Here is a 12,412-nt window from a genome sequence, read left to right as displayed (position 1 = left end):
AACAAGGTAAATATGTATGACTTGGAGGAAGAACCCAGCAAAGGAGATTGAAAAGAGCAGTAGTTAGACAGCTAGGAGAAGTATCTTGGGCCATGTTACAAAATCCTTGAGCAGAGTAAGTACCCATGAGAATGTGATTAAATGTAGAGTCAAGGAGATCAAGGTTGAAAAGGGGCATTTAGATTTGGCATCTGACATACCCTTTGTACCTTTAGAGAAGGCAGCTTCAGTTGAATGAGGAGGTAAGAAGCTAGATTGCTGAGGATTTAGAAAAAAAGTGAGAGGAAGGCCAGTGTAGGTATCAGGTATGGATGACTTTTTCAAATAATTTAACCATTGCAGGGAGGAGAGATATAGAATGATTTCTATAAGGAATATTCAGATCAAATGTGGGTTTTTTTTCCTGGGATAAGGGATATGTAGACAAGTTTATTGGTTATATAAAACATTTTATAGTTATTCCTCAGGAGAATGGGGATTAATAGGTCATCCAGCTATTAGAACAGCAAGCATAAATGGAAAGGTGAGGAGGTAAAAGTGGAATCCCATAGGAAAGTTTATATTTGGTGTTGTATATTTTGATGTGGAAAAATACATTTAAAGTCTAAAATAAATGCATTTGGATCCCTATATTGCATTATTAGGCATGTCAAATTCAAAGGATTCAGAAAGGATCAAATTGTTGAATTGAACTTAGAAATCGAGTAGACATTTGAAAAATGTTACAAAGTAAAGCTAAACTTTAATTTTATAGCCAATGAAAAATTTAATATTCAGAAATATTTTATTGTCTTGACCAGTTCCATGGCAGGAATGCATAGAAATTTTAAATTACTTCTTAAAGAAAGGTGACTAATCCATGCCTTCTGGTAAATTCATACTTAGTATTCACAATTGTTGGGGTGAGAACAGATGTCAAGTATCCCAAAGATAGATGTAAAATAGTCATCCATTTTGCTGTGGATATGACCTCTGTAGATTTTGCAAAACTTAGTTATATAAATTCTAATGTGTGTGACTTTGCATAAAATCTTTAGTGATTTAATAGTGTTGAAGCAAGAGAAGAAACTCAGACTTCTTGCAGTGAGTTGAGAGATTTCTCTTGATAATGAGACATCCTGAAAGTTTCCTCCAAAATAATAGCTGAAAGTATTTTTTTGTGAGAGACCAATGCCCTTGACATAGTGCCCAAAGTTTTGTCTTTATAGATGTATAATGTGCTGAAAATGGAGTCAAGAAGACCTTAGTTTGAATCCTGCCTTAGATATTTACTAACTGAAATGTGTGGTTTTCATTCTAATTGCTTATTGGAATGCTTCAGTGCTTGAAAGGTTGAGATATTCACAAGTACCATGAAAACATTTATTGGTCTAAAACAATTTTGAGATTTTATGTTTCATTTATTATAGATTATCACTCATTATAATATATTCTGAAGGTTTATTGTATGAACAAAAATTGTAAAGATTTATAATGCCCAAACTCAGAAACAATTAAAGAACATGTGAAAAGGCTGTTTCCTACACTCAAGAAGTTGGAAGGGACCCTTGTCTGGCCTTATATCTGAGCAAGGCTCTCTTCTGGAACACTTCTATTTCTTCTGTTTTCTATTGATTGTTGTCAACTGTTTCGTGTGCTTTCTACCTGCTTGTCTGTTCTGTACTCTCTCCAGTGGAATCATGTTGATCAATAAAGTATGGGCGATAATTCATAAAAATTATATGCAAATATTTCTCTTCTAATCCTGCCAATGTACCACTGATTGATCATGTTTTTTGACTGCTGTTTCATAGGAAAAGAGGTGATTTGTATATGATCCAGATAAAGAATTTAGATCCAGCAGGTGTCATAATGACCATGCTAAATTAAATTCTTCTTATTTTTAGAAGTAAATTTAAGGCCAACTCTACTTAATTAAAATTAATTAAATTGAGAGCAATTTAAATGCTCTATAGCCCCTTTAAAAAATTGAACAACTGTTTTTATTGCTTCCAGCAACACAAATGAACTACTAATGGTAGTAATTACTTTTATTTCTGGTACTTAAATATTACTTTATATTTTCAAATGATTTTTTCAAATATTAATATACAAAATCTATATAATGCCTAAGAGTATAATCTATCAAAAGTGTTGAAATCCATCCAATGAAAAGTTAAATGATCTGGCCAATATGTAGCAAATCAAAGCCAAGAAAAGATTAAATATATAAATATAGGATGACAGAATGTTCAAGCTGAGATGTAATGATCATTTTAATCAAATCCTCCATTTTAGAGTTGATTAAACTGAGGTCTAGAGAAGTAGAGACCAGTCTCCACTCAGTCATCCAGCAAAGGAGTAATAGAACTTTGATATAAATCAGGTATTCTAAAAGTCCAAGGTTGGATTTGTTTTGTTTTAAATTGTGGATGCCTTTTCTTTTCATCAGGATAATATAGTAATTTTTCAATCTATTTCCAATTAAACCCTATCTCATCATAAATAATCACAATTAAATATAATTGACAAATGAGTTAGAAATAGCAAGAACAATTTCCAACAAGGCAGTAGTGATCTTTTCAGTGCACCACAGTGAATTGATTGATCCTGTATCTTTTTTTTTTCTATTTACAATTGATTTCCTCTTGTTCTGTAGCTACTTAACTGATGATTCTTTGTTTATAGCTTAGTTCAGAAATCCAGCTGGTCTGTAATGAGTTAAGTTTACAAATCTAGCTGTCCTGCTAATCACTATATTATTCTTGACTCCAGGAATTTTGCTCTCTCTGGGAGATGCATGGTCATTAGGGAGTCTGATTTCCCTTTGCACCACCAAAGTATCCTTCAAGCTTGTCTAGTTTGCTGTTTGGACCTCTAGCTTGCACTTGGACTCAAACAAGGATCATTTTTTACTCTCAGAAGGGAAGGATGGGGATACTTTCTAGTTCTTCATTACTTAACTCCTGTCCAACATGTTGCTCTCCTCGTGTCAACTCTTACTTGGTCCCATGATGTCATCTATCTTTTTCTGTTCTTTTTTTTTTCTGTTTTCCCCAGAACCTTTAACATTTTTTCCTTATTTCCCATACTTCCCTATAACAGGGAAAATGTCCTTTTTGAGGTCTTTAGTATAAATGGAGGCAAGCTATTGACCTTTTATTTTCATATGACATGCCCTTGTAAATAAATTATATCTTGCTCAGAGAAATTTGTCTCAGTTTATCTTTATATCAGATTTCAGTCCTGACATCAGTAATGTATTATAAGTACAAAATAATACATTTTCATATGTGAACAATGTGTTAATTTATTTTACTTGACTGTATTTGTTTTTGGAGACCAGCTTTTTTTCTTTGAGGGGAAGGCTGGGAGAAAAATAGAGTAATGGAAAGGAATATTTTCTCTCAAAAGAACATAATGTCAGCAAAAAAATTTTAAATGTATACAGAAGAGAACAGAAGGAAGTTTAGAAGGAGATACAAATGATCAGAGACTTAGTGGTCTGTTTAAACATAATCTGTACTTTATGCTACATATAATAGATATACATAATGTCTTCCATAATACACTTTCTGTTCCTTGCATGTGGGAATATTCACATTTGTTGATATTTCTCAAATTTATAATAAAAAATAAAAATTTAAAAATACATTATTCCCTTCTCAGTCTGTACCCTTAAATATTTGAGTGCAAGTATTCTTAATTTTCCTTGTGTTACTATCTTATTTAGTAGTTTCATGTGGATCCCTTCCTAGATTAATATTTTTAAATGATTGAAGGAATTATTAAATTTGTTAGAAGTTAATGAAAATAAAGATGTAATTTTTTCTCTATCTAACCTTGCAGTCTCTACAATCACAATTCTAGGTTTAGACATCTTGCCCTTAGCGAAGTGTATTTGCCACCAATGTTCAATTAATTTAACTCTCACATTAATTCCCAGATGCTGTCATAATTTCTGAGAAATTTTGTAAATGCTGTGTGAAATAACCACCTGTCCTGTTTTCTATTTTTGAGGCTCACAACAACTCTTTTCCTTACTATAGTCTACTGACTGTAGCCTTCATCTAGAATTTTTAGATATTTATACATAGAATCTGAGAAAGAACCTTCTCTATGACATCTTTAATAAGTGGCTCTCCAATCTCTGTTTGAAGGTCTCTGCCATAATTATTGGATGACTTGACTACAAAAAGTTCATTTGTTAATAGCTCAGCATAGCTGAGTTATCCTCTATAATGGCTCAGAGATTTGTGCTTGACCTTATGTTGTTTAACATTTTAAAAATGGCACCAAACTGAGAGGGATAACTATTAAAGTAGATGACAGAGTCATGATCCATAGGGTTCTTGGCATTATAAAGCACTGAGAGAAATCTAATAAGTTTAATTTGGTAGCGGTAAATGTAAAATCTTACACTTGGGTACGAAGAGTTCGACTTCACAGTACAAGACGAAGTTAGACAGAAAATTTTCTGACAAAGATCAATGAGTTTCAGTGGACAACAAGCCCAGTGTGATTTATCAGCATGACCAAAAAAAAAAAAAGCTAATCAGTCTTTGCATTAAGACAGGACTATCCTCCAAAAATAGGGAAGTAATAGACATGTTGGACTCTTTTCTTATTTGAAATATTGTGTTCAGTTCTAGGCAAAATAGTTTATGATAAGCTGGAAATTATTAAGAGAGGGATAAGAGGAATATTAAAAGGATGATCCATGGCATAGAAAGATATGTTGAAAGTACTGGAGATGTTTAGTCTGGAAAAAGAATGCTTAAGGGAGACATGATAGTTGTCTTCTGTTATTTGAAGATCTGTCTTGTAAGAAAGAGATTAAATTTATTCTGTTTGGCCTGAGAGGGCAAAATCAGTAGCAATAAGTAGAGATTGCAAACACTTGATATCAGGAAAATCTTCTAAACAATTAAATCTGTGAAAAAAAAATGGACTCCATTAAGAATTAATTAGTTCCTTTTGCTTTAAAGGTCTTAAATTAGAAGCTGAATGGAAACAAAAGACATATTTGAATGAGGATTTTTTTCTTATGCAAGTTATACTAAGATTGGTTTCTGAGGTCACTTCCAACTTCCTCAAGTAACCCATTCCATCTTTTGGAAAGCTCCAATTGTTAGGGAGTCCCCTCCATCCCCACCTCTCAACCTTCAGTCTTCCAAAAGGCAGATTCCATCCATTATTTCTGATTCTTGTAAGTTGTTTTTCATTCTTGTCCCATTCTCCATGACCCTATTTGGAGTTTTCTTGGCAAAAGTAGTAGAATGGTTTGCCATTGTATTCTTCAGTTCATTTTACTGAGCTGAGGGGAAAAAAACTGTTACTTGCTCAGGGTTACACAGCTAGTTAAGAGTCTGAGGCCAGATTTGGATTCATGAAGATGAGTCTTTCTGATTCCAAATCCAGCTCTCTATCCGCTGTGCCATCTAGCTTCCTCCTGTTCCTGTCATCTACTCATGTCATCCTTTTGTCCTTATATGTTTGAAGACAAAGATTTCTCCCACAATCAAGATCTTCCTTCAGATGTGGGACCCAGAACTAGACAGAAAACTCCATATGTGTTTTTATCACAGTAGACTATGGTAGAATATTATTCTTCATGTTTTTGATATTTTACTTCTATAAATTCAAGCTATGGTGTCATTTAAATTTTCTTTTCTGTCACCTCATATTTTTGACTTATGCTGAGAGCTTTTGTAAGAAATGTCTAAAAATTCCTCTCCCCCCCCCACAATTTTTTAAACTTGAGTAATGTAAGACTTTAATTTATTCCAGAATATTTTTGTTTTTGCTCACAGAGGCAAAGTGCCAAATGTCAACCTGACATGAACAATTAGGAGATATACTTACTTTTGGGTACATGTATTCAGGATGTGATGAGAAGTCTCCTAGGAATTGCCATACCATGCCATGCCATTTCTGAAAATAAACATTATGGGAAATGATGAGATCAGAATGAAAATGAAAAACATCCATGGGAATAATCAAGCTCTGGATAGGAGTCAAAAATATTTTGGTTTGTTTTATTATTTTTTAAGATTATATGAGAAAGGATGAAATGAGAAGTCAATAGCTAGTTAAATAGAGAGTGTGACAGTGATATTTGATTTCTTTGAGAATTCCCACCTATAGCAACATCTATTTGTGGTCGTAGAAAAAAAAAAGTTAAGTTTTTCTATTTCTTTTAGAAATGCGTGCGTCTTGAATTTTTAAATTTGACGTATTTTTATTCCCTATGATCATAGATAATGTTTTAAAGTATTTTTTATTTTTATCATATTGATCTCTGGTTAATAAAATTTTCTCACATATGTTTGCATGTATGACTATCAAAATGCTGATTTTTCAAACTATACTTTTTGACAGGTCCACTTTGATGGCTGGAGTCACAAATATGACTATTGGGTAGATGTTGACAGTCCTGACATTCATCCAATAGGATGGTGCAATATGACAGGTCACCCACTAGAAGTACCATATCGTAAGTACTGAGTTTTGCATTGGGTTTTTTTTTTCCCAATTGTATGTATTTGAGCCGTAAAGGTTGTTAACTTCTTCCGTGTTCTAAATACTCAAGTATTTACTTGAAATACAGAAAATTAATGAAAACAATAGTCCTCAATGATTTGACTTATATAATAAATTAGATATGATAATCAGAATGAATTTTGATAGTATTAACTAAATTTGATAGTATTTGGTAGTATTGTCCATTTGAACAATGGAAACTAAACTAAACAAATATATGTCCATCTTGTGTGTTAAATTTTGTCTTTGTTAATAAAATGTAAGGTACTATGTCTTTGTAGCACATCTCTCTCTCTCTCTCTCTCTCTCTCTCTCTCTCTCTCTCTCTCTCTCCCTGTCATTATTTACTGGAGTATATAAGCTTTGGAATGCAAAACTGGGTATTCCTTGTTTTTCTTTCTAGCCCATTAGCTACTACTATGCCTTTCAAATAGCAAATAACTTAATAAATATTTTAATAAAAAAGAACAAATGCATAGATGAACATATCTAGTCCTCAGATAGCTTGTGTGTACTTTATTAACTTCCTGCCCCTCTGTAGGATTTTATTTCAGTAGGTCAGTGGCAGAAAATTTTTGTGTAGAAATAGAAAGGCTTGCAATAATTGCTTCTTGATGTGTGAACAATATTAAAATCTATTGGTATTAAGATTGGGGTGTGTGTGTGTGTGTGTGTGTGTGTGTGTGTGCGTGTGTGTGCGCGCGCGTGCGTGCTTTGCTACCTACCAAAAATTCAGGAGAAAATTATCTAGATTTTTTTTTGTCCTTGAACCTTATAACCAGATTCTAATTTTTATGTCATTGATTCCTTTGATTTCATTGAACTGTTGTAACTAGTAATGTGTTAACATTCTTTGTTCATTGCTCCAGCTCTTTTCTGCATTTGATATTTGATAGATAAAATGTTGGCTTTTGATCTGTTGATCTGTTAAATAGATTGCCTTCTAGTAAACCTAAATCAGAGGGACTTTATTAGGTTCAACAATTGTTTCAAGAAACTATGTCTGCCTAAGAATCCCTTAGTCTTAAAAGGTGTTTTTTAATAGTCAAATATATTCTACTAGCATACTTAACCAAATATAAGTGGCAAAAGCAGACACAAAAGGAAATATATGATCAGGTAACCTTATAATCATTTAGTACATAAATATGTAGCAAGAAAAAAGCAGAGAATAAAATTTTACTGTGAGCCATCAAAGTCTTTTAAGAAAGAATGGGCCACTTTTAGAAACTAAGTGTAGATTAGAGACTGTAATTTTAACTAAAATGCTGAAAAACTTGACTGTCTCATTTCAGTTCATTTTACATATAACTTACTACTTTTTAAAAAACATGAAGAGATCTAGGATGGTACAAGAATCAGAATATCTGGGAATTATTCAGTTAATCCTTCAGCTAATATTAAAGTTTGAAACCAAACTTTAACATTAGCTGAAGGACTAACTGAATGATTTTAGACAATGTACTTAAAAACTCTTTCTTGATTTCTTAATCATTGAAATATCTTCTAGTGGAGGGCCTTAAAGTACTCCATGTTAAAGGGAATTACTGCTATATGAATATAGTTTTTTACACTTGTGTAAAATGCTTTGTAAATCATGAAGAATTATATGAATGACCTCTCTTGCTATTTTTATTATATTTCATAGCACATGTGATAATAATTCATTCTATTATGCTATTTAGGGATACCTTAGCTATGTGGTATACACAGAATAGAGGCTGGTAGATTTATCAGATAGGACAGAATTTCTGCAATCCTAAAAGTGAGGGTCCCTGCACATGAAGGAAGAAACCCTTTAAAATACATAAAATTAAAGAAGAAACCATTATATTATAATTCATTTACAGATAGATACAGGTTAAGAACTCTTGCTGAACAGAGATTCTTATAGAGGTATGGGGGTTAGAGTTAAGGGAGAATATTAATCCATTCTAACTCTTGAAATTTTATGACCCCTCTTTTGTGATCAAAACAACATTCCCATTTTCAATACTTTTCCTTTCAGCAAAACCCTAGCTCTATCACTGCAGCCTCTGAACTTTGCAGAACTATCTCTTCCCTTGTACAAAACAAAAACTTCAATCTACCCTATAGAAAAATCTCAAATCTAGATCCAGACCAAGACTCACCCAGGTGGGGTCAAGAAGAACAATATAATGCTGTGAATTTGTGGCAACTCAACAACCACTATTGAGATCTACCCATCGTGGAATATCCCTTGGCAAAACCAGTTCCCTCTACACATTGGTGAATTCCTCTTAGTGTCTATTTTGTGGAATGGATCAGGCCGGACTATTTTAATTTCTCCTATTTTTTAGCTCCTTTTTGTATGTTGTCTTCCTTTATTAAAAATGTAAGTTCCTTAAGGACAGGAACTTTTTTTCTTTTGGCTTGTATTTCTATTCTAAGTACTTGGCCTAGCAAATAGTAAACACTTACCAAATGCTTGTTTTCTTCCTTACTTCATGTGCAGGGAGTCTCACTTTTAGGGTTACTTAAATTCTCTCTAACCTGATAAATCTACCAGGCTTTTTCTATGTGCTCCAAAGGGGCTCAGTTCACAAAACCCCTTGTCTATAATAGCCTTAACAAATCGTCATTGAGCATTGGCTAATTAAGGAGAACCCCATGACTCCCATTTCTCTTTTGAATTCCTCTAATACGAAATTTTTCTTTGTAGTGAGCCAAAATCTGCCTGTGCAACTTCTATCCACTAGAATACATACATATTATCCTTCTAGTAAAGGCAGCTAGTTGACACAATGATAAAAAGTAGCAAGAGTTGGAGCCAGAAAGACTCATTTTCTTGAGTTCAAATCTGATACCAGACACATACTAACTATGTAACCCTGGACAAGTCACTTAACCCCATTTGCCTCAGTTTCCTCATCGGTAAAATGAGCTGGGGAAGAAAATAGCAAATCACTATAATATGTCTGCCAAGAAACCCCCAAATGGGTTTTCTCAAAGTTGGATTTCACTGAAATCATTGAATAATAACAACATTCCTCATGTACCTTTTTTCAGATTTTTTGAAGTTGACTTTAAATATTTTCTCAAAGTTAAACAGTGTCATTTTCTTCAGGAGATGCTGATGGGTACGTTATAGTATTATAGATCTTCTCCATCCTACTTTTTTCGCCGTCTTATTCCTTTGAATTTAGATCTTCAACTATTGTCCTTTGTAACATGTGGCACCCAAACCTGAACACAATACTTCTAATGTGGTCTCACCAGAAAAAGACACATTGGAATCATTGCCTCCCTTCTCTTGGTCACCATGTCCCCTCATTAACTAGCTTCAGATAACATTGTCTTTTCAAACTATAGTGTCCTACTGTCAACTCATATAAAGGCCCTAGGTCTTTTTCAGAAAAATTATTACTTTACCCATCATCCTCCCATTTGGGATACTGATTTTTTTTTAGACTGTGCATAAGATTTTGCATTCAGCTTTATTTAATTTCATCTTAGTAGATTTAACCCCAGTGTTCTAGCCCATGCAACTCTTTTTCGGGGGCCCTGACCCCCAAATATATTTGTTATTATTTCTCCACATGTACATCTTCTGCAAATGTGAAGAGTAAGGCAGGACTTCCGGTTAAGATGGCGGAGAGGAGGCTCACAGTTGCATAAGCTCCGCGCTTTCTCTCACTATCCACTTCATTACAAGCCTCTGAATCAATGCTTGACTGAAAAAAACCCACAAATAGTTACCAAGAGAAGCCATCCTTGAGATCCGCCAAGAAAGGTCTGTCTTTACTGGAGGGCTGGGGCGGTTTTAGATCGGGCGCAGGCTGAGGGCAGCGGCAGTGAGAGCACGGGAGCAGAGCTGAGAGGGGGTGGGGAGTGATCGTAGCCGTCTCTGCGGGGAGAGCTTCGCTACAGGTTTGGAACCTGCAGCAAGTCAACAGCCCAGCAGAGAAGCTAAAAACACCGGGGCTGAAGAATACAACCGCAAACAGCTGGAGTCTCTCAGGACCTGGCCGCCCCCCCTTCCCCCCCCTCAGTGACTCAGCACGCTTTGGGATCTCAGAGCGCAGGCGCAGCACAGTCCTGCTAGTGCCTCACTGCTGCCCCCTGCAGTCTGTAGAGGAAGCTCGATAACACACCCAGCCCCCCCCCCCAAAGAAAGACTCCAGTTTTTTCTGTTTTTCTTTGGTAGTTTGTCTCTGATTAATAGACAGAATGAGCAAGAAGCTGAAGAGGACTTTAACCCTTGACAGCTTCTACACAGATAGAGAGCAGACTCTAAATCCTGAGGAGACTAAAAACAGGCAGTCCCCAGGTGATTCCCCAAAGGAGGAGATTGTCTGTTCCTCAGCACAGATGAACCTCATAGAAGTGATTAAAAAGGCTCTCACAAGGGAGCTAGAAGAAAAATGGGGAAAGCAGAGTGAGGCTTGGCAAAAGGAGAAGGAAGCTTGGGAAAAGGAGAGGGAGGCTTGGCAAAAGAGCCTGGAGAAGTCAGTTAAAGAGAGAGTGGATAAAGAAGTAAAATCCTTGAAAAATAGGATTAGTGAACTGGAAACAGAAAACAGCTCTCTAAAAAACAAAATTGGCGAAATGGAAAAAAATTCCACAGAACAAAAGAACTCAATTGGACAATTAGAGAAAGATTTTAAAAAAGTGAGTGAAGAGAATACTTCACTGAAAATCAGAATTGAACAAGTGGAATTGAATGACTCGAGGAGACAAGAAGAATCAGTCAAGCAAATCCAAAAAAATCAAACAATGGAGAAAAATGTGAAATACCTTCTGGGGAAGACAACAGACCTGGAAAACAGATCCAGGAGAGACAATCTGAGAATCATTGGACTCCCAGAAAAACATGATGAAAAAAAGAGCCTGGACACTGTCTTCCAGGAAATTATCAAAGAGAACTGCCCAGAAGTCATAGGAACAGAGGAAAAAATAAACATTGAAAGGATTCATCGATCACCCACTGAAAGGGATCCTAAAATCAAAACACCAAGGAATATAGTGGCCAAATGCCAGAACCCTCAGATGAAAGAAAAAATATTGCAAGCGGCTAGAAAAACCCAATTCAAGTATCAAGGAGCCACAATAAGGATCACCCAGGATCTGGCAGCATCCACATTAAAAGATCGAAGGGCCTGGAATATGATATTCCGAAAGGCTAAGGAACTTGGTATGCAACCAAAAATAACTTACCCAGTGAGAATGAGCATCTTTTTCCAGGGAAGAAGATGGACATTCAACGAAGTAAGCGAATTTCATCTATTTCTGATGAAAAAACCAGAACTTAACAAAAAGTTTGATCTACAAATATAGAACTCAAGAGAAATCTAAAAAGGTAAAGATTAATCTTGGGAACTATATTTTGACTATATAGATGTATAAAGAATACATGTATACCTTGTTCTAGAAATTGATGTGGAAAGGACATTGTACCAGAAAAAGGGTAAAGTGGGGGTAGTACATCTCATGAAGAGGCATAGGAAACCTATTATATCTGAGAGAAAGAATGGAGGGGGATGAATATAGTGGGTATCTTACTGCCTTCAGAATTGGCTTTAAGTGAAAAATCTTAAGACATATTCAATCTATGGTGAAACTTCTCCCATCTCATTGAAAAGTGAGAAGGGAAAAGTGGAAAGGGAAGGAATAAGCTAAGGGGAAGGGAATACGGGAACTGGGAGGGAAAGGGGTAAGATAGGGGGAGGAACTCTAAGGCGGGGGGAGGGACACTAAAAAGGGAGGGCTGTGAGAAGCAAGGGGTGCTCACAAGCTTAATACTTGGAAGGGGGGGAAGGGGGAAAGAGGGAGGAAAGCATAAACCGGGGTTAACAAGATGGCAAGTAATACAGAATTGGTCATTCTAACCATAAATGTGAACGGGGTAAACTCCCCCATAAAGAGGAAG

At 35.3% G+C, this 12,412-nt stretch overlaps 1 protein-coding gene across 1 annotated transcript in view; it reads left to right on the top strand.

The window, feature by feature from the left end:
• Nucleotides 1–12,412, top strand: part of L3MBTL4 (L3MBTL histone methyl-lysine binding protein 4) — a 503,358-nt gene that overhangs the window by 243,232 nt on the left and 247,714 nt on the right. Inside the window, exon 13 of the mRNA XM_051970424.1 lies at nt 6,361–6,475. Coding sequence (XP_051826384.1) covers nt 6,361–6,475 — 115 coding nt within the window. The remainder of the gene's footprint in view (nt 1–6,360; nt 6,476–12,412) is intronic.

Source organism: Antechinus flavipes, chromosome 1, assembly GCF_016432865.1.
Source record: "Antechinus flavipes isolate AdamAnt ecotype Samford, QLD, Australia chromosome 1, AdamAnt_v2, whole genome shotgun sequence".
Taxonomy (NCBI): Eukaryota; Metazoa; Chordata; class Mammalia; order Dasyuromorphia; family Dasyuridae; genus Antechinus; species Antechinus flavipes.
The sequence above is the reverse complement of the archived record's forward strand: the minus strand, read 5'-3'. Positions and strand labels throughout refer to the sequence as shown.